Genomic DNA, 23,338 nt, shown 5'->3' on the forward strand with positions numbered 1-23,338 from the left:
CGTAGGGAGAAGAGAAAAGAGGAAGGAAAAGATTGCTGTTTTGTTGTTGTGGATTAAGAAGACTAATGGGTTGGAGTTAAGCCCACTTAAGGTTTGTGTATTTAGTGTTCTTTAGACTATTAGTAGTGTTAGGCCCAAAATAAGAGTCTTGTGTTGTTTACTTAGTTTAACTAAGGAAGTTGTTGAAAACCTTAGTTAGACTAGAGTAGATAATAGTTGTTAGTGGCTAATAGCTAAGGTAATGTTGTGTAAGGTTGCTTGTGTCCAGAAGTCTAATGTCTAGATATAATGATGTACTAGTTGCTAAGTCTAGAGTCTAAGTGAATGAGTGTAAAAGAAATCTACTATAAGTATGTAATGTGTGTGAAGTTGTAACGATGGAAAAAAAATGAATGAATGAGAGTTCTAAGAAAATTGAGTTCTTTGAGTGAAGAAAGAAAAAGAAACAAACCTGAAATCAAAGTGAAAATATCAACAACATTCCTAAATGGCTAGTTTGGAAACACCTTCCTAGACTGAAAAAAGTTATACGTGTTTTCGATAAAATATGATACGTGATCAATAATAGTTGATCAGATTAAATGATTAATTACACAATTGTTATAAGCTGCTTGCTTGTTCGATTTTGATATGAAAACGAAAATCTACAGTTTTTAGACTTTATATATTTATGCAATATGAAGTGAATATATTCTGTCAAATTCCTATCATCAAAATAAACAAAAAAAAAAAAAAAAAATTGGAAATGAAATAAAACTTCTCCCGGAGTCAAAACTTTTTATGTGAGTGTGTACTGCATGTGCATGTATAATGTGTTGTATAGATGCGTCTCCTCTCCAAAAGTCAACTTTCTGTGGTGTGTGTATGTGTTGTTGTATAGATTACATCTCCAAAAGTCAACTTTCATTATCCTGAGAGCAGTAGAAGCATGCCAAGATAGGGTTTGAAGCTTTCACTAGTAAAAACTTGGCATATAGTTACAAATAATTCTGTAGGTATCTCATGATGATTGTAGCAAAAAAAGATTTGTTACAGATTTGCGGTAAAAAAAGTTAATAACTATTTGGCCGTAGCAAATTTCCCTATTGTCACTAAGTGTCGCAAAGTATTACAAATTGGAGACTACACAATTTGTGGGCAAATGCTACCATTTGCTACGATTTACTGTATATGTTTGATACACAAAACGACTGAAAGCTGCGTAACTATTAGCTTCATATAGCGACAAATTTGCCAGGTAAATGTCCGTGGATTAGTAGCCACGAAGTAATCAGTAACTAATCTGTGGCCTCCTCATATAGTTTTAATAAAAAAAAATTATTGGCGATTATAGATTAAATTAAAATATCAAAAAAATTTGTTTATTAAATTGCAAAAATTATTTTAATTATACAAAATAAAATTGAAATAGAAAATAAAAAATGCTTCAACGGAGAAAGGTTTTTGCTCTCCGCCACTCTCTTTCTTTCGCTGGATAGATTCTTCTCTATATGCATTCCCTTCTTTGGATCCTAAGAAATAAAAGAAAATCCAATTGTTTTTTTGTTAATTTGAGAAGTAAAAATGAGAGATTTGCCTTTTAAACATCGAAGAGTGTTGACGGCGACGAGATGTGAAAAGAAATTGTCAGATATAAAGGTCAGATCTGAAAAAAAATGTTTAGATATAAAGGTCAAATCTGAAACGAAATAGTTAGATCTGAAACAGAGAAAAAGAGAGATTTACCTTTGAGCGAGTTGATTCAAAGCCAAAGACTTACCTTTACATTGTCGAATTTCACAAAGATATCCGAACCTAAAGCGTTGATGGTTAAAGGGTCTGGAATTGTTGAAACAGAAAAAGCAACTACATTGAAGGAGAAGAAGGAGATGAAGAAAACGTACCGGCGGATTCAGGTCGGAGGTTCGTAAGCGATGACAGTCGGAGACTTGGCCAGATGAAGGCATGATGATTATTGAAGAGGAAGAGATTCGTGTAAGAGATATAAGAGTGACCAAGTGTTAAGTCGAGGGATTTTGAGTGTGAGGATTTTCTTGTTTTATTCTTTTTTTTTTGTCAAACAAATAACTTATAATAAGTTAAACTGGCTCATCTCAATCTAAGGTTTGGAGGATCACTTGTTTCACAACTGATTCACCAATCATTATTTGCCTCAACATGCCAACATATATTATTCTCCATTTTTTCCTCTCAATATGTTCTCTCCTTCTTAGTTTGCAACTTATCTTTGCTAGTTTTCAAAATTTGATAAATAACATTTTCTTATATTTTTTGCGATTTGTTATGTTGTTACTTGTTAGTAATTGTTAATTTCTCTTTGTTAATTTATGGCTATTATCCGTCCTAAAAATTAAAGACAACATGGTTATCCATATTTAATAAAGTAAAATATAAATATATATACACATAAACATATGTGTGTGAGATGACTAATTAGTTTTTAGAGGTTTAATGAAATTTATTTCGGGTAAATCTCTGCATGAAACATACATAAAAGTTGGTGGTGGTTTTCATTAACAATATGCAATGGTTTTTGTTGGAAAAAGCTTGTAATTCATCGTTCCACCATCCTTTTTTTGCAAATTCAGCTTGATTTCGGATTTGATAGTTTAGAAACAAGTTATAAAAGGAAGATTTATTGTTGAAAGAACTGTTCTATAATGTGTAACGATGGAATAGAATGGACAAGCTTTAAGTAATATCTGAACTCTTCCGGTTTCGTTTCTTTTGTTAAATTATCTCAATTGGGTAACCTTTCTTTGTGAAGGTGTATATAGACAAGTGACTGACCTCTCTTGCTAATTTTTTTTTTTGGGGGGGGGGGGGGGGGGGGGGGATGAGGATGAACCTATGTTTCCAGGTAGAACATTGTACCAGTAGCCATGGCAAAGCGTCACCCTGATCTGATCATGTGCCGGAAACAACCTGGGATTGCCATTGGACGACTATGTGAGAAATGCGACGGGAAATGCGTGATTTGTGATTCTTATGTGCGTCCGTGTACTCTGGTACGTATATGTGATGAATGCAACTACGGGTCGTTCCAAGGCCGGTGTGTTATTTGCGGAGGGGTTGGGATCTCAGATGCTTATTACTGCAAAGAGTGTACACAACAGGAGAAAGACAGAGATGGTTGTCCCAAGATTGTTAACCTTGGGAGTGCGAAAACTGATTTGTTCTATGAACGTAAGAAATATGGATTCAAAAAACGATGATGACATGTGTGTTTTTTGTTTTTTCGCTATTTGCACAACCCCTTTGATTTGCTTGAACTATTTTGGATCTCTTATGCTTATGTGTAAACTTGTTTGTTGACTACCCCCGTTGCATACAACATATATATTCCCGATCTAAAGATCTTGGATATGAAAAAACTTATGATTAAATTTTTTTATTCATATTTTAATTTTGAAAATTTATATATATCTTACAAAGCCATATGAATATAATTATAACTCTTAAAGGAAATAGCATGCATGATTTCTAGAAACAGATTTCAAATAGATATTTAAGACACAAGAGCAACTAGCCGGACTCGAACCAACATGACAAATACCCGATATACATATTCGAGTAAATGATGTTGTGATGATATCCGGTCCAGTCAGTCAAGCAATCATAGTATCGTAAAATTAAGACTATCATTACATTTATCCCACCAAATTCCAATTTTATCGCCAGCTTTGAGCTTTCTACGATCAATAACGTTCTTCCATCCGTCTAGTTTGAAACTTCCATCTGTTTCTCTTTTCACTACAACAGCTGTTGTAATTTCAGAACCGTATTCGAACAGATTCACAAGTAGCACCTTATTCGGTTTTGACAATTTTTTAGAACGACTTTCACCCCACTGAGGAAGTATATATGCTTCCACTTGCTCTGTCGATATCGTTAGCGTGTACCGAGCACGTCTGATGGTTTCAAACTTAACAGGAAGTCTGGCTTCCCCAACACCTCAGTTGTTGCCATGGATATTTTTTTACTCTGTTTAAAAGCTTATGTAAGAGAGGTTTTTCTATTGAAGAATTCGTTTATGGGGTTAATTAAGGATATATATAGTAGCAAGAATTGTGTTGCGTGGGTGATTTTCTTTAAGAGTTTGTAACAAATTTTAAGATTGACTATTATTAAATGAATAATGATTTTGTATTGAAGTAAAATTTATTTTAATCATTATCTACAAAATTTTGTTTAGTGAATTAGGAATTATTATTTTACATATATTCATATTCTTATTAAATCAGTCCTAACATGTGTTAGAGTTTAAAAACAAAGATTAATTTTTTTTGATTTACCATAACAAAAATCATTGATTACAAGATTCTTTCTAATTAATATATCTGAGAAATTAAAAAGAACATCAAAATGTGTTACTACATGACATCTGTTGGTAATTGTATAATTTCTTTGTAAGAAAATAGAAATTATAAAACATTAATTTTCTTAAAAATTAATTATAAAACATTAATTTTCTTTGATTCACTCTTAACTCACTGAAATCAATATGATCATCAATCACATCACATATCTTTAAAATATATATTAAAAAAAGAAAATACATACCTTGATCCAATTTTTATGTTTCTTTAGTTTGTTCAGAAATTGTTAGAAATGCCTTTTTAGAATATTTTTTTTTGGGTGCATATGGCCCTAGGTTGTTCATTAAAACTATACTTATTAAAATTTAACTATTTACTTAAAATATGACATGTATTGAATACCATTTGAGGGGATAATTTTAATTAACCTTCAAAAAAATTTTATATTCAAAAAGTACAAAATTTAATAATAAAAAATGATAAAAGCCTAATAATAGTAACCTCCATTGGAGGTGCTGTTAGACACTAATTTTTTTTTTGTGGGACAAACCCAAGAAACTAATTAAACCTGAGTAAAATGTCTAAAACGAAATTGCTTATTTACCACCAAACTGATATGAAGATTTGAACCAGCACCCACATAAGAAAAAGAAAATAAGTTCCCAAAGACCATGCCTAGTATATATTCTTTTTTTGGTTTATTGTCTAAATGGGCATTTATTCCATAAAAACTTTGAAATTGTACATTTCTTCTCGTACTCTCGGTTTTAGGCATTTTAGGATAAGCAGAAAGATGGTTCGACCCTTGGCTGTGATGCACTGTATATCTTCAGCTGCGAAAGCGTCACTGCTCCACCGACTTGTCGTTCCGTCACTGCTCTAGTGATTTCTTTAGATGCACTAGATTCCGTCAGCTGCTAATTGAAGGTATAGCTTAATTAGGGACTCCTGAAGATATATATGATGATCTCTGTTTCTGTGGACAATGGTAAAAAAAAATCTGCAGAGTAGAAGAATTTGAACAAGAAAGTCTTTGTCAGTTATGAACATGAGGTAAAGCACCATGATCGTTCCTTCAACAATCTCGTTAGTAATGTTTTTTAGGATTATAAAATCGAATTATTTTGTTCTCTTAACTCTTTATGTCTAAGGTTAAAATGTTAAGGTTTTGTTATGTTAACTCTTAATTTTTTCACAGGAGCCATTGATGGACACATGGAGCTTTGCTTCAATGATAACCTCAGATTTATTTGATTGAATCTGAGAGCGAGAAGAAGTTTACATATTGTTTCAAGTTTTAACAAGAGTAGAAGAAGAAGCATTGACATGGGGAAATAGGGGTTAAGATAGTCTGAAGTTGCTACTTTTTCCAGAACGTCTCTACCTTTTCAACCATCACATTATTGATGCCACACATGATGTGAAAGCCAAATTACCTTGAACAAGCTCCTTGCAGTTTTTACACCTGAAGAAGAACAAATATAGATGACCAAGTGACAAGAAGAACAAATATAGATGATCCAAAAGTCAAGTAAATAAGAAGAATAAACCAAAGAGAGAAAGGAAATCAAAAGAGGATAAAACATGTATTAAGGAAAAACTATAACCTAAGGACTGTAACTAATGGAACTACGGAAAAACTATACCCTAAGAACTATACCCTAAGGGTGTGTTTAAACACACCCAAGAAAAACTATACCCTAAGGAGACACCAATACCTACGGAGAGAACCCAAGAAACTATACCCTAAGAACTATACCCTAAGGAGACACCAATCCCTTTGTAGTTCACTCTTAAAGGTGAATATATAAGAGATTTTTCGATGAATTCGGCTATGTTGTGTTCTTTTAAAGCGATACTCAATTGCAATGGAATTGTTTTTTTAATAAAAAAATTTAGACTCTTCTGGAAATTTTGTAAACTGTTTCTAAATTTTTAGTAAAAATTCCTAAATGGCTAAATATTTGGAAACACTTTCCTAGACTGAAAAAAGTCATACGTGTTTTCGATAAAATATGATACGTGATCAATAATACTTTGATCAGATTAATTACACAATTGTTATAAGCTGCTTTGCTTGTTCGATTTTGATATGAAAACGAAAATCTAGATTTGTATACTTTATATATTTTTATTCTGTCAAATTCATATCATCAAAATAAACAAAAAAAAAAATTGGAAATGAAATAAAACTTCTCCCGTAGTAAAACTTTATATGTGAGTGTGTACTGCATGTGCATGTATAATGTGTTGTATAGATGCGTCTCCTCTCCAAAAGTCAACTTTCTGTGAGTGTGTGTATGTGTTATTTGTATAGATGCGTCTCCAAAAGTCAACTTTCATTATCCTGAGAGCAGAAGCATGCCAAGATAAGGTTTGAAGCTTTTAATACCTTTACTAGGTTTAATTAGAGGCCAATATAAGACCATGTACTTTGAGAATAATCAATTAGCTCTAGTGGTAACAAAGCTCGTCAAATCTATAATATCTGGAGACAGAATCGTAGTGTCTTTTAACCTAAATCATTATTTGGCATATAAGACTGGCTCATCTCAATCTAAGGTTTGGAGGATCATTTGTTCCACAACTGATTCACCAATCATTATTTGACTCAACATGCCAACTTAAATTATTCTCCATTTTTTCCCCTCAATATGTTCTCTCCTTCTTAGTTGGTTTGCAACTTATCTTTGCTAGTTTTCAAAATTTGATATACAACATTTCTTATATTTTTTTGCGATTTTTTATGTTGTTAGTAATTGTTAATTTCTCTTTGTTAATTTATGGCTATTATCCATCCTAAAATTTAAAGACAACATGGTTATCCATATTTAATCAAGTAAAATATTAATATATATACACATAAACATATACATATGTGTGAGATGACTAATTAGTTTTTAGAGGTTTAATGAAATTATTTCGGGTAAATCTCTGCATGAAACATATTTAAAAGTTGGTGATGGTTTTCATTAACAATATGCAATGGTTTTTGTTGAAAAAGCTTGTAATTCATCGTTCCACCATCCTTTTCTTGCAAATTCAGCTTGATTTCGGATTTGATAGTTTAGAAACAAGTTATAGAAGGAAGATTTATTGTTGAAAAAACTGTTCTATAATGTGTAACGACGGAATATAATGGATAAGCTTTAAGTAATATCTGAACTCTTCCGGTTTCGTTTCTTTTTTTAAGCTATCTCAATTGGGTAACCTTTCTTTGTGAAGGTGTGAAGGTGTATATAGAAAAGTGACTGGCCTCTCTTGCTAAGTTTTTTTTTTGGGGGATGAACCTATGTTTCCAGGTAGCACACTGTACCAGTAGCCATGGCAAAGCATCACCCTGATCTGATCATCATGGAGTATACGTGATGAAGTTCACTTGGAGAAAATTTAAAAGATATGTGAAGAAGGCTGGCAGGTTTAATGAACAAGACGGTGAATATTTCCATAAGCTTGTCGCTCAAATAATATGATGAGCGTATGAGGCTTGAAGATGAAGAAGCTACACACCTGTTGTGACACTTGGGAAAGAGAAAAGCCCAATCGAAAGAGTTGAAGATTTGAGACACAAGGTTTTAGACCATAACTCAATTAAGGGGGACTGTTAGTTTGTAATTGAGTTTAATGTTATTATGTTCTATAATGAGATAAATTAAAGTGTCTGTAATTAAGCGAAGAGGTGTGTATACAGGTGTGTCATTAGATGTGTTGTTTCAAGTTGTCGGTTGTGACAAATTATCAACGGTTACGACCGTACGATTTGTATATAACTGTGGTGTGTTGTAAAACAAAAGTGCAACAAGTTTCATATATATAAATATATATATTTAAATTTCAGTTTTTGATCTTGTCTTCTTAAAGGAGAAGAGACTTTGTCTCTTGCTCTGTTTCTCTTCTTCTTCCTCTCAATATTCTAACATGGTGTCAGAGCTTATGTTGGTCTTGGAGCCTGTCCAAACAAAACAAAAATAAGAAAACTTCCGCTGCAAGAAGAAGAGAAAGATGGAGACAACAAATCAAGGGTGGGAAGAAGAAGAAGAATGAAAGAGGAAAAGATGGTGGTACCATCAACCTTCACAAACATAACCTTCAAGAAGAAGGGCTCCAAAGGGAAGAAGAAAAAAAAAGGAAATCTTCTCAAAACGAAATGGAGTAAACAGATGTGGAGTTGGAGTTGTGAAACTTGTTTGAAAAAGACGTGAAGAAGATTCACGCACTGCACAAATGGTGAGGTTACACAGATAACCAAAGAAGAGATGTCACAGAGTCGTGATGGTGATCAAAGAGTGACACCAAGCAATAAAGGAGGATGCTTACCTCATGAAAAAATGGAGCAGGAGCCGGTTGAAGAGGTAACCGAAGACGACGTGGAGGAGATTCACGCGTAAGACGTCATGGAGATGTTATGGTGATCAAATGGGAGACACCAAACACTAAGGGAGGATGCTTACCTCAGGAAAAAAATGGAGCACTTTATGGTGATCAATGGGAGACACCAAGCACAAGCACTAAAGGAGGATGCTTACCTCATAGAAAAAAATGGAGCATAAACCGGTTGATAAAACAACCGGAAGAAGACGTGAAAACGTTTAACGCACGAGACGTCATGGAGACGTGAATCTCATGGTGTTCAAAGGGAGGCACCAAGCAAAAAAAAAGAGCTGCTTACCTAAGAGAGAAAAGGGAGAAGCATGCACTTGCAAAAGGGAAAAGGAATATCCAAGTGATGACTAGCTAAGGAGAGAAGATCATCAAAGAGGTGTTTCTAGTGCCGAACTTAGCAAGAAATTTTTGAAGAGTTAATCAAAGGAAGAGACCAAGCAAGAAAGAAAGCTGAGTTCATGCACAGATTTGGTGAAAGGGTTCACGCCCAGATTTGGTGATCAAAAGGACACCAAAAGGAAAAATCAGAATGTTCACTTAGAAGAGAGTGAGTGGAAGAAGGTTGCCAGAACAATTGGAGGAGCGTGACAGAAGATCACAGAGTATACGTGATGAAGTTCACTTGGAGAAAATTTAAAAGATATGTGAAGAAGGCTGGCAGGTTTAATGAACAAGACGGTGAACATTTCCATAAGCTTGTCGCTCAAATAATATGATGATCGTATGAGGCTTGAAGATGAAGAAGCTAACACCTGTTGTGACACTTGGGAAAGAGAAAAGCCCAATCGAAAGAGTTGAAGATTTGAGACACAAGGTTTAGACCATAACTCAATTAAGGGGGACTGTTAGTTTGCAATTGATTTTGATGTTATTATGTTATATAATGAGATAAATTAAAGTGTCTGTAATTAAGCGAAGAGGTGTGTATACAGGTGTGTCATTAGATGTGTTGTTTCAAGTTGTCGGTTGTGACAAATTATCAACGGTTACGACCGTACGCCTTCTATATAACTGTAGTGTGTTGTAAAACAAAAGTGCAACAAGTTTCATATATATATTTACATTTCAGTTTTCGATCTTGTCTTCTTAAAGGAGAAGAGACTTTGTCTCTTGCTCTGTTTTCCTCTGTTTCTCTTCTTCTTCCTCTCTATATTCTAACATGGTATCAGAGCTTATATTGGTCTTGGAGCATGTACAAGCAAAACAAAAATAAGAAAACTTCCGCTGCAAGAAGAAGAGAAAGATGGAGACAACAAATCAAGGGTGGGAAGAAGAAGAAGAATGAAAGAGGAAAAGATGGTGGTACCATGAACCTTCACAAACAAAACCTTCAAGAAGAAGGGCTCCATAGGGAAGAAAAAAAAAAGGAAATCTTTTCTAAACGAAATGGAGTAAACATATGTGGAGTTGGAGTTGTGAAACTTGTTCGAAAAAGACGTGAAGAAGATTCACGCACTGCATAAATGGTGAGGTTACACAGATAACCAAAGAAGAGACGTCACAAAGACGTGATGGTGATCAAAGAGTGACACCAAGCAATAAAGGAGGATGCTTACCTCATGAAAAAAATGGAGCAGGAGCCGGTTGAAGAGGTAATGATCTAAAGTTAAATCAATAACCCGAAGCACACTCAACCATGATCTAGTGGTGTCGTCGTAGCACTTCAGGGTCGAATCCACAGAGACCAAACGATGCACTATGAAATTATATAGACCGAGTATAGCTAAAGCAATGAGAAAGTTTGTATTGCAAGTAACCGAACAAAACAGAAAATAAATAAAAGTTTGTAAATTTAAGAGAAAGTATTGGGCGCAGGGAATCAATCAAGGGTTATGATCACGAAATTGGGTGATGGGTTGAGATAGCTTTAGGAACCGTTCTTGAACTCGAATCTCAATTATAGAACTAACCTACTGTCGCAGTATTAGTTATCTATGCAAGGAATTGAATGAATCCTAAACCGTCGTTTGAATCTAAACAATCCTAGCAAGCATTAGGTTCTAGTTCGATTATGTTCACAAGGTGCCCCAACTTCAACTGTCGTTGGCTAAGGATCACCTTGCTCACCTACGTTCTTTCAAGTAATTCAACAACACTTTTGATGCCTAGACGAATTAAACCTATGACCATAAACTAGGTAGCTAATCTAGTTTAAGCAATAAGAACAACAATAGATGAAGAACACAATAGATCAATCCCAAATCTAACAACCTAAATCAGTAAATCATAAAACCCCCTTTGAAAACCGAAACCCAACAGAGAGACTACTCAGACATGGAAATCAAAGCACAGCAATTCAAAGATGAAGAAATCATAATTAAATTGCAAAAGAAATAAAAGGGTTCAGAAGTCTTCTCCAAAGGGTTAGAAAGGATAAGAGATCTTCTCCCAAGCTTACAAGTGCTCAAAAACGGCGTAGAGTAAAAGTTGTCTAACTCAAAGTCGAGCCTCGTACTTAAATAATCAAACAGAACCCTAAAAGTCGGTTTAAAACGAAAAAGGAAAACTTGAGTCGGGTATGGGGACTGGTCGATCCAAAATGCGGATCAGCCGATCCGAGACGTTTTTCTGCTTTCATGCCATCTGCTTATTAGCTCGATCGGTCTTCAACCAATTTAGCTCCAGATGCATAATTTCATCCCCAAAATGCTCAGATTCCTTCCAAAGTCACCTAGGACCTGTAAAGACTCACACAAGACTAAAAAGACTCTAAAAACACACTTGGACCTAGGAAAAGACTGAAAACAATCCTAAAAACTATAGTTAAAACCCTATAAAATACAGACACATCAGGTAACTGAAGACGATGTGGAGGAGATTCATGCGTAAGACGTCATGGAGATGTTATGGTGATCAAATGGGAGACACCAAACACTAAGGGAGGATGCTTACCTCAGGAAAAAAATGGAGCACTTTATGGTGATCAATGGGAGACACCAAGCACAAGCACTAAAGGAGGATGCTTACCTCATAGAAAAAAATGGAGCATAAACCGGTTGATAAAATAACCGGAAGAAGACGTGAAAACGTTTAACGCACGAGACGTCATGGAGACGTGAATCTCATGGTGTTCAAAGGGAGGCACCAAGCAAAAAAAAAGAGCTGCTTACCTAAGAGAGAAAAGGGAGAAGCATGCACTTGCAAAAGGGAAAGAGAATATCCAAGTGATGACAAGCCAAGGAGAGAAGATCATCAAAGAGGTGTTTCTAGTGCCGAACTTAGCAAGAAATTTTTGAAGAGTTAATCAAAGGAAGAGACCAAGCAAGAAAGAAAGCTGAGTTCACGCACAGATTTGGTGAAAGGGTTCACGCCCAGATTTGGTGATCAAAAGGACACCAAAAGGAAAAATCAGAATGTTCACTTAGAAAAGAGTGAGTGGAAGAAGGTTGTCAGAACAATTGGAGGAGCGTGACAGAAGATCACGGAGTATACGTGATGAAGTTCACTTGGAGAAAATTTAAAAGATATGTGAAGAAGGCTGGCAGGTTTAATGAACAAGACGGTGAACATTTCCATAAGCTTGTCGCTCAAATAATATGATGAGCGTATGAGGCTTGAAGATGAAGAAGCTACACACCTGTTGTGACACTTGGGAAAGAGAAAAGCCCAATCGAAAGAGTTGAAGATTTGAGACACAAGGTTTTAGACCATAACTCAATTAAGGGGGACTTTTAGTTTGTAATTGAGTTTGATGTTATTATGTTCTATAATGAGATAAATTAAAGTGTATGTAATTAAGCGCAGAGATGTATATACAGGTGTGTTATTAGATGTGTTGTTTCAAGTTGTCGGTTGTGACAAATTATCAACGGTTATGACCGTACGACTTATATATAATTGTAGTATGTTGTAAAACAAAAGTGCAACAAGTTTCATATATATATTAATATATATATATATATATATATTTAAATTTCAGTTTTCGATCTTGTCTTCTTAATGGAGAAGAGACTTGTCTCTTGCTATATTTTGCTCTGTTTCTCTTTTTCTTCCTCTCAATATTTTAACATACTCTCGTTCGTATATGTGATGAATGCAACTACGGGTCATTCCAAGGCCGGTGTGTCATATGCGGAGGGGTTGGGATCTCTGATGCGTATTACTGCAAAGAGTGTAGACAACAGGAGAAATACAGAGATGGTTGCCCCAAGATGTTTACCTTGGGAGTGCGAAAACTGAGTTGTTCTATGAACGTAAGAAATATGGATTCAAAAAACGATGATGGCATGTGTTTTTTTTTTTTCGCTATTTGCACAACCCCTTTGATTTGCTTATGTGTAAACTTGTTTGTTGACTGTCCCCGTTGCATAAAACATATATATTCCCGATCTAAAGATCTTGGATATGAAAAAACTTATGCTTAAATTTTTTTATTCATATTAATTTTGAAAATTTATATAATCTTACAAAGCCATATGAATATAATTATAACTCTTAAAGGAAATAGCATGCATGATTTCTAGAAACAGATTTCAAATAGATATTTAAGACAACATGACGAATCGAACCAACATGACGAATAGACAGCAAGAGCAACTAGCCGGAATCGAACCAACATGACGAATAGCCGATATACATATTCGACTAAATGATGTTGTGATGATGTCCGGTTCAGTCAGTCGACCAAACGATAAAATTAAGCCTATTACAATATTTATCCCACCAAATTCCAATTTTATCGCCAGCTTTGAGCTTTCTGTTATCAAGAACGGTACCCCATCCGTCTAGTTTGAAACTTCCATCTGTTTCTCTTTTCACTACAACAGTTGTTGTAATTTTAGAATTGTATTCAAACAGATCCAAAAATACCACCTCATTCGGTTCTGACAATTTTTTAGAACGACTTTCACCCCACTGAGGAAGTATATATGATTCCACTAGCTGTCTCGATATCGTTAGCGTCTTATTGAGCACGTCTGATGGTTTCAAACTTAACAGGAAGTCTGGTTTCCCCAACACCTCAGTTTCTGCCATGGATATTTTTTTACTCTGTTTAAAAGCTTATGTAAGAGGTTTTTCTATTGAAGAATTCGTTTATGGGGTTAATTAAGGATATATATAGTAGCAAGAATTGTGTTGCGTGGGTGATTTTCTTTAAGAGTTTTTGACTAATTTTAAGATTGACTATTATTAAATGAATAATGATTTTGTATTGAAGTAAAACTTATTTTAATCATTATCTACAAAATTTTGTTTTGTGAATTAGGAATTATTTTTTTACATATATTCATATTCTAATTAAATCAGTCCTAACATGTGTTAATTAAAAAAAAAAAGATTAATTTTTTTTTATTTACCATAACAAAAATCATTGATTACATGATTCTTTCTAATTAATATATCTGAGAAATTAAAAAGAACATCAAAATGTGTTTCTACATGACATCTGTTGGTAATTGTATAATTTCTTTGTAAAAAAATAGAAAATTTTCTTAAATATTAATTATAAAACTTTAATTTTCTTTGATTCACTCTTAACTCACTGAAATCAATATGATCATCAATCACATCACATATCTTTAAAATATATATAAAAAAAAAGAAAATACACCTTGATCCAATTTTTATGTTTCTTTAGTTTGTTCAGAAATTGTTAGAACTACCTTTTTAGTTTTTTTTTTTTTTTGGGTGCATATGGCCTTAGTTTGTTCATTAAAACTATACTTATTTAAATTTAACTATTTACTTAAACTATGACATGTATTGAATACCATTTGAGGGGATAATTTTAATTAACCTTCAAAAAGTTTTTATATTCAAAAAGTACAAAATTTAATAATAAAAAATAATAAGAGCCTAATAATAATAACCTCCATTGGAGGTGCTGTTAGACACTAATTTTTTTTTGTGTGGGACAAACCCAAGAAACTAATTAAACCTGAGTAAAATGTCTAAAACGAAATATAATTGCTTATTTACCACCAAACTGATATGAAAATTTGAACCAGCACCCACATAAGAAAAAAAAAATAAGTACCCAAAAACCATGCCTAGTATATATTCTTTTTTTTTCTCTAGAAAAACCTACAATTTGAAAATACACTTAAGTTAAACCACACAATGATAATCCTCTAGAAATAGATTTTTTGTGATTTATTCCTCTCAATATAGATTTAACATGTTGTTCACTCTTACACTTATCGGCAAGATGAATTCGATCGGCTATGTTGTGTTCTTTTAAAGCGATATTCAAAAATTTAGGAAACTCTTCTGGAAATTTTGTAAACTATTTCTAAAATTTTAATGAACATTCCTAAATGGCTAAATGTTTGGAAACACCTTCCTAGACTGAAAAAAGTAATAGTACGTGTTTTCTATAAATTATGATACGTGATCAATAATACTTGATCAGATTAATTATATAATTGTTATAAGCTGCTTGCTTGTTCGATTTTGATATGAAAACGAAATCTAGTTTTTTATACTTTATGTTTTTATATTTTTATACAATATGAAGTGAATATATTCTGTCAAATTCCTATCATCAAAAAAAAAAAATGGAAATGACATAGAACTTCTCCCGAAGTCAAACTTTAGAAAAATACTATGTGAGTGTGTACTGCAGGTGCATGTATAATGTGTTGTATAGATACGTCTCCAAAAGTCAACTTTCATTATCCTGAGAGCAGCAGAAGCATGCCAAGATAGGGTTTGAAGCTTTTAATACCTTTATTAGGTTTAATTAGAGGCCAATATAAGACCATTTAGTTTGAAAATAATCAATTAGCTCTAGTGGTAACAAAGCTCGTCAAATTTATAATATCTGGAGACAGAATCGTAGTGTCTTTTAACCTAAATCATTATTTGACATACAAGACTGGCTCATCTAAATCTAAGGTTTGGAGGATCACTTGTTCCACAACTGATTCACCAATCATTATTTGCCTCAACATGCCAACTTAAATTATCCTCCATTTTTTCCTCTCAATATGTTCTCTCCTTCTAAGTTGGTTTGCAACTTATCTTTGCTAGTTTCCAAAATTTGATAGATATATAAAAATTTGATAAATAACATTTTCTTATATTTTTTTGCGGTTTGTTATGTTGTTAGTAATTGTTAATTTCTTTTTGTTAATTTATGGCTATTATCCGTCCTAAAAATTAAAGACAACATGGTTATCCATATTTAGTCAAGTAAAATATAAATATATATATATACACATAAACATATACATATGTGTGAGATGACTAATTAGTTTCTAGAGGTTTAATGAAATTATTTCGGGTAAATCTCTGCATGAAACATACTTAAAAGTTGGTGATGGTTTTCATTAACAATATGCAATAGTTTTTGTTGCTATTTCATTTGAACAAGTTCATAAAGTAATAATTTCATTTTTTATATATAAAAGATTATTCTAAATTATATGGGGGGATCCACGTCAATCTTGTCATACCTACCAAAATGTAAATGCAACAATGTTAAAAAAAAAAAAAAAAAAAGGAAGCAAAATGCTGTATGTCTTAAAATGTTATAAACTTATATGCGCTTGTTGAAACAATATTTTAAGTTTGACGTCAAAAATAAAATAAAAAATGGCATTATTTTAAGAAAGTCTTCGAAAACTAAGGGCCGGTGTGAGACATTTTGTGGCCGTCCATAAATATAAAAGAGAGAGAGAGAGAGAGAAAGAGAGGAGGAGACATATAGAAGAAGAAAAAAAGAGAGAATGAGTTATTCAACATCAAGAATTGGGTTGTGTTTGTTCCTCTTCTTCTCATTTGCTCTCCTCGCTTCTGCTCGCATGAGTCTTTCGTTTTCATCAGGTACTTTCTAATTTCTTCCTCTCTCTATATTTCTCTGTTTCCTCAGTTCCAACTTCCAAGTAGTTATAGTTTTCTATGAATATGTCTTTTGGTTATCCAATCTTTAATCACTATATCTATTTACCTCACCGTATATAATCTTTATCGGTTTCTCACAAGATTTTTTCTTTTTTTCCTGGTTTTACTCATATGAATTTCTTCGTAACATGGTTCATCTCATACTCGTTGTTATAATTAGTCTTCTTTGTTTTCCGTAGTGATTGAGATCTCATAATAATAATAAGTATGTACATTTATTGGCCGGTGAGGTGGTGGTATTCACATGAATCATATGCAGAACACTGTATGTCTTAAATGATTGCTCCCAAAAATCGCCAAAACAGGAAAAAAAAAATGTACTACTATCAATTCGTCAAAAACAAAGAAACAAGAAAAATAAAAAAAACTTAACTACACAAACAAATTGTATATTAGTATATCATTTACGGAGATACCAATGATCCCTAAATTCATACACATCATTTCATACGATATGTATAATTATATATTACAGTCTTATATATATATAGATGTTCACGAAAGACAAATTAAGGGCATTGAAAAGCACATGAAATTTTAATTTGTACGTCACAGTCAGTGTTTGCTCTGCAGGCGAAATTTGTTAACAGAACATTTCATTTTGTTTTTTTGGACAAAAAACCCAATAGTGTAACGTTAGCCGGTAAAGTTTTAATTTTTTTTCTTGGCTAAACTACCGTTTTCCTTTTTTTCAAAAAGAAGAAGAGAAAAAAAAATTCTGAAGTTATGTATTATTATTCCCCTTTAAATTATATAAACGTTAGTACGTTCTATCTACATGCCAAGTATTTTTCACATTTTTAGATTATACCATGTCATCATAGGCAGAAAGAAAAAAAGATTAGTGTCATCGTGTTTATTCCATGCAAATAAAAAACTGCGATATTTCACTTCTATATATATGATAATCAATTTTAAAATTACAAAATTAAAATAAAATGACAATAAAATGATAACATGTTTTTGCTGAAAATATTTGTTAAAGTAAGAATTGATTCATAAAAAACCAAGTTGTAAATATATATATAGCTTAGTTTTATCATGTCCTCCTCTGTTTCCAGCTTGTATGCATCCAGTTTTTCTCTCTATATTCAAAATCAAGTGAACATGAAACACGACGCTCAAGATTGTCTTCCCTAGTTTTTCCATTTGGCCGATGACTTGTTCACACGGCCAAATCTTATTTTATTAAAAGATAAACTTTTGTTGAACAAAACAAAAAGATAAACTTTTTGTGATGCCGACGAATCCTGTAAGAAAAGTACGTCATATAAAAGTTATAAACTATGAAATCTGGTGATAAACACAATATAGTATTAAGACTTTTTATTGTAAAGTAAACTAGTAGTATAACCTAATATATAATTTAATAGCTAATTAATTAATTATCTATTTTATGTTCACACTCCAAAAGCGTTGACATTACGACTAAAGAACAAAGACAGATCATACTACTACGACTATTTCATCAAATCTGACACATATTGCATAAATTTAGCAAATTGAAAATGGAACTTAGTGCGTGCCTCCTAAAAATTATACATCTTCTGTTTCTTATTATAAGATGATCTAGATGTTTTCATCAAAGAGAAGAAGTCATTAATAAGTTATAAATATTAAACTTTGAAGGAAAAAACATAGCCTTTGTCATATTATTTTACAAAACATATATTTTGATGAAGTGAGTGTCGACTTAGTTCAAAAACACTAATTGGAAACGAGGGTGTCGAGATTCGAGGTCTGTCTTAGGTACTCTAGTTGTTAGTAATATTTTGATAAGATAGGTCTTAATGTCTTATATAATTAATTAGAAAAGTTGTTATTGTATATTGTATATCATTATTTTTCTAGTACGTTTAAATGTGCATAAACAAAATATGCATATGACTGCAGAAAATGAAATGACTTCGACGGTGGTGCCAGAACGGTCTTTGATGATGAGCACCAACGACTACGGTGAGCCTTCAGCCAACGTTAGACACGATCCACCGCGTGGCGGCAGAGGCCGCAGACGTTGAGAATCTTATATTTTCTCATAACTTCCCAAATCCTCTTGCAAGCTTGCAAATAATCTATATATATATATATATATATAATTATATATGGAGACCAATAAAAAAAATTTCTTTTTCTTTTATATTTTAAACGAGTTATATATCAAAGAGACCGTATATGTAATATATAACACCTCGTTTTCATTTGTGTTCTTCTACATCGACGTCAACTTGTTATTCTTACCTAGATTATAAGTTGTGCTACCTGTAATTGTATGTATAAAATTCCTTTTTTTTTTTTGGTCAATGCCGTTGTACTTCACTCTATTTTTATGTATTGAAATTTTTGTGAATGAGATTTTAAACAGTTAAAAATATATCTCTAAATCGTCACTAATAGGTTTCTACTAAAACGATTTATGTGAATAAATAAAAAAAAATTAAAAATTAAATCTACTAAAATATTACTCTTTCTGTTTCATATTAAGTGTCATTTTAGAATTTTTCACACATATTAAAAAAATCATTAAATTTTCCTTTTTACCCCTTATTAATATATTATACAATTTTTTCTATTGGTCAACACATTAAATTAGTAGGGATAAAATTGGAAAATTTATCAAACATTTACATTGGAAATATAAAGTAACACTTATTTTGAAACAAAATTCTCAGTAAAAAATGACACTTAATATGAAACGGAGGGAGTATAGTTTACGAAATGAGAGTAGACTAGGTTGTATAAATAAATTTCAATCATAGATGTTTAAATTACTTTAATGAATTTTTAAAGTAAGACTAATAGTAATAAATAACATTTGTAATAAATAACATTTTTATATGATTGAAGACAGATCACATGTTGCATTCAAAATGTTTGAATCCAAACTTTAATGAATTTAAGGTAAGAGTAAGACTAATAATAAATAACATTTTTGTATGATTGAATTAAATAAAAAGTTTAATATGATTCACATGAATTAATTTTTTAATGGGCCGTCTCTATCAACTAAACCCATAAAACCATATAGGCCCAAGAGTTATTATTAAGCTCGTCGACAAATTTTTCAAAATGCTCCCTGAGCTCTGAGGAATCTATTTACCTTTGACTGAAGAAGATTCTTCAAATACACACACAACTAAGAAGACGAAGAAGACGAAGAAGACGAAGAAGACGAAGAACGAAGAAGAACAACAATGTTCTTGATCAGAAACCTAACACGAGTCTCACCGACGACATCATCGATCGTGACCAGATTCAGAAACTCCGGATCATCACCGTACACACTCTCTTCCCGTTTCTGCACAGCTCAAGAGACTCAGATTCAATCTCCGGCTTCTTCAAATGGTGTGGATCGGAGTCAATACGAAGGTTTAAGACCAACGAAAGAAGGAGAGAAGCCTAGAGTGGTTGTTCTCGGGTCGGGTTGGGCGGGTTGTAGGTTGATGAAAGGGATCGATACGAATCTCTACGACGTCGTTTGCGTTTCTCCGAGGAACCACATGGTCTTCACTCCTCTTCTCGCTTCTACTTGTGTTGGTACTCTCGAGTTCAGGTCCGTCGCTGAGCCTATCACTAGTATTCAACCTGCGATTTCCAGAGAGCCTGGTTCTTACTTCTTCCTTGCTAATTGCTCTCGTCTTGATGCTGATGCTCATGAGGTATTATACTACTGCTTCTTCAGTTACTTACATGTTAATTTCTCAGATTTAGGTTTTTGATTTGGGAGATTTATAGATCAGATTGGTCAATGATGATGCAGGGACCTTCGAAATCTCTTAGTTTTTAGGGGAATTAGCTAAGATTTGTTGAGTTAGGGAAAAGACTATTTAGTTACTGTAGAAGAAGAAGTTTCTTAATGGTTGCTAAAAGTGTCAGATTCAGTTTTGTTACTGTGAAGCTCATGGTGTGTTTAATTCTGTTGTTATATGACTTGTTTCTTGGTGATTAGGTTCATTGTGAGACTTTACCTGAAGAGATGGACACATTAAAGCCAAGGAAGTTTAAGATTGCTTACGACAAGCTTGTCGTAGCAAGTGGTGCAGAGGCGTCGACGTTTGGGATCCATGGTGTCATGGAGAACGCGATTTTTCTCCGTGAAGTTCATCATGCGCAGGAGATTCGGAGAAAGCTTCTTTTGAACCTGATGCTCTCTGATACTCCTTGTAAACAGTATTTCATCCCCTGAAGATTCAGATTCAGAATTAGAATTAGAACATAACAGTTCTTTGCACAATTTCTTTTTATTAGGTTTACCGAAAGAGGAGAAACAGAGGTTGTTACATTGCGTTGTGGTTGGAGGTGGACCAACCGGGGTTGAGTTTAGTGGTGAACTGAGTGACTTTATTAAGAAAGATGTTCGTCAACGATATTCTCATGTGAAGGACGACATTCATGTTACTTTGATAGAGGTTTGTTTTAAGAAGCTTCTCTTTGAAATCTTCTTTGCAGAACTCACTAAAATTTATAACTGTTTCTAGGCCAGGGATATACTTTCGTCGTTTGATGATCGTCTCAGGCGTTATGCTATCAAGCAGTTGAACAAGGTAAACTCATTTAGAAGTTAGAACATGTAAAGGTGTTGTGCTAACTTTTATAGAGCGTTTTGTCTTAAACACTACTGGTTTTAATTCACATTAGTCTGGAGTGCGGTTTGTGCGTGGGATTGTGAAAGATGTGATGCCTCAGAAGCTAATACTTGACGATGGCACAGAAGTTCCCTACGGACTCTTAGTGTGGTCCACTGGTGTTGGTCCATCTCCTTTTGTGAGGTCCCTTGGTCTTCCAAAAGATCCTGGTGGAAGGTTAGTTCATCAAGATCACTCCATTAGACCCTTTTTTGCTAAAAATTACTCAACAGCAACTTGACTTTTTGGATGTTTATCTCGATAGGATTGGCATTGACGAATGGATGCGTGTGCCTTCTGTACAAGACGTGTTTGCTATTGGTGACTGCAGCGGATATCTGGAGACCACTGGAAAACCAACCCTTCCTGCTTTAGCTCAGGTAGATAACGTCATTTCATACCCTTTCTTTTTGCCTCTCGTCTCCTCTTATACCTTTCGTTCTACGTCACTGACCAATTAAGGTAGCTGAAAGAGAAGGCAAATACTTGGCGAATCTACTAAATGAGATTGCGAAAGCTAATGGAGGACGAGCCAACACCGCAACGGAGATAGAACTTGGATTACCCTTTGTGTATAAGCATCTTGGAAGCATGGCTACCATCGGTAGATACAAAGCCCTAGTCGACCTCCGTGAGAGCAAGGTAACAATCATATACAGACTCACTTGATATTTCTTTGAAAAGTCACTCATAAAGGGAGATTACTTGGGCAGGACGCAAAAGGGATATCAATGACTGGTTTCGTGAGCTGGTTCATATGGAGATCAGCCTATCTGACTCGAGTCATCAGTTGGAGAAACCGCTTCTATGTGGCCATCAATTGGTTCACCACTTTTGTATTTGGTCGTGACATTAGCCGTATCTGATCTGTGACTGTGTCCAAAGTGTTTCATCTCGGCCTACTGTTAGCGAAGTTGTTTTGTACAGAAACATACATCAATAACAAGCTCCAGCTGAAGAGAAGATTTTAAACTTTTTTTTTGTGTGTGTGTGTGTGTGGTTCAGTGGTTGATGACTTGATGTGAGTAATAACTTCTTTTTTTTTGTTTCTTTTGAATATACAAGTACGGTATTTTGGTTTTTGAGACTTTAATCTGAGGGAGAAAATATATATTTTTTTTAAACGAGAATTTTATTTAATAGTCATTTTAGTAATAATGATTTATCTTCATGATGTGCACGATTTTATAGACACTTTCTATAAATGAATGTTCTTTAATTATTTGCACAACAAAAATTGTTTTACATGTAGTATGTACCATGTTCATCATATAAGATATATTTACGTTAAACATAGGAGAGCAGACAATTCTATTTACACCACGTTAGGTATATTTGGAATAATTAGGTTCTATTAACTTGTAATATAATTCTTATTTTAATATTATAAATAAATAGATAAAATCGCACCTATTGCTAATATAGAAAATAGAAACACTAATATTTTTGGTCAGTAGCAGAGCAAGAGAGTATCCCCACGAATCTAATATAGTTAAAAAACTAATAATCATTTGGTGATACAATTTGGATTTTGTGGACAGACCCTGAAGAAGTTATAATTAAAAGTTTTCATTAAAAAATATTGAGGTTTGGATCTTTATATTCACATGTTCATGTCAGTTGTCACGCATGCTCGTGTATTCTCTCCAAGTGTATGCCTCTCCAAGCATACTTGTAAGAGTTATTTACGAAAAGAGCACAGACAATAAACAAATCTTCCGATCTAGGTACAGAGTACTTATCTTCGCATTCAGGTACTCCTCTCATGTACAAAGACTATCCTATCCCTACGATTGTAACCAGATCACTCGTCTCTCAAACTGAGACTCCCACTCAAATCTACTAATCTGCACAGTTCATTTATTCTGTTTGGATGTTTTTGAAAAAATTTAATGTTTTTGAAATATTTGTTTCCTTAAAATGTTCTATCTAATATTTTCTTTAAAAATAAATCAAAACTAAATTAAAAAACAAAACAAATATAAGGAAACAAATTTTGTATATTTTTATTTATTTAAGAAAAATCAAATATTGACTTGGTTTAGATTTTACAATTAAACGAGGTTATATATCGGTTTGGGTTTATAAATAAGAATTAGGGTTTAGATTTTACAATTAAAATGAAATTATATGTCGGTTTGGGTATACAAATGAGGTGGTTAGGGTTTA

At 33.3% G+C, this 23,338-nt stretch overlaps 2 protein-coding genes and 1 pseudogene across 3 annotated transcripts; all 3 read left to right on the plus strand.

Annotated features, from left to right (window-relative positions):
* The first annotated feature begins 2,866 nt into the window (after nt 1–2,866).
* LOC147943669 (PHD finger-like domain-containing protein 5A pseudogene) lies at nt 2,867–3,318 on the plus strand (annotated as a pseudogene).
* A 12,957-nt stretch (nt 3,319–16,275) lies between these two features.
* On the plus strand, nt 16,276–18,918 carry LOC104786674 (protein PSY3). The gene is made up of 2 exons (XM_019245874.2): nt 16,276–16,469; nt 18,441–18,918. Exons 1-2 carry the CDS (start codon nt 16,373–16,375, stop codon nt 18,563–18,565), a joined length of 222 nt encoding a protein of 73 aa, XP_019101419.1. The 5' UTR covers nt 16,276–16,372; the 3' UTR covers nt 18,566–18,918.
* A 654-nt stretch (nt 18,919–19,572) lies between these two features.
* LOC104786675 (internal alternative NAD(P)H-ubiquinone oxidoreductase A2, mitochondrial) lies at nt 19,573–22,293 on the plus strand. Of its 2 annotated transcripts, none has more exons than XR_015556793.1 (8): nt 19,573–20,203; nt 20,494–20,707; nt 20,793–20,953; nt 21,023–21,088; nt 21,183–21,346; nt 21,435–21,549; nt 21,636–21,811; nt 21,883–22,293. XR_015556793.1 is itself a non-coding variant. In XM_010512119.3 (8 exons), exons 1-8 carry the CDS (start codon nt 19,739–19,741, stop codon nt 22,033–22,035), a joined length of 1,518 nt encoding a protein of 505 aa, XP_010510421.1. In that variant the 5' UTR covers nt 19,590–19,738; the 3' UTR covers nt 22,036–22,293. The 2 variants fall into 2 exon arrangements, 1 of the variants encoding a protein (XP_010510421.1); XM_010512119.3 differs by having other exon boundaries at nt 19,590–20,203; nt 21,632–21,811.
* Nucleotides 22,294–23,338: the final 1,045 nt, after the last annotated feature.

Source organism: Camelina sativa, chromosome 5 (assembly GCF_030686135.1).
Source record: "Camelina sativa cultivar CO46 ecotype springtype chromosome 5, ASM3068613v1".
NCBI classification, from domain to species: Eukaryota; Viridiplantae; Streptophyta; class Magnoliopsida; order Brassicales; family Brassicaceae; genus Camelina; species Camelina sativa.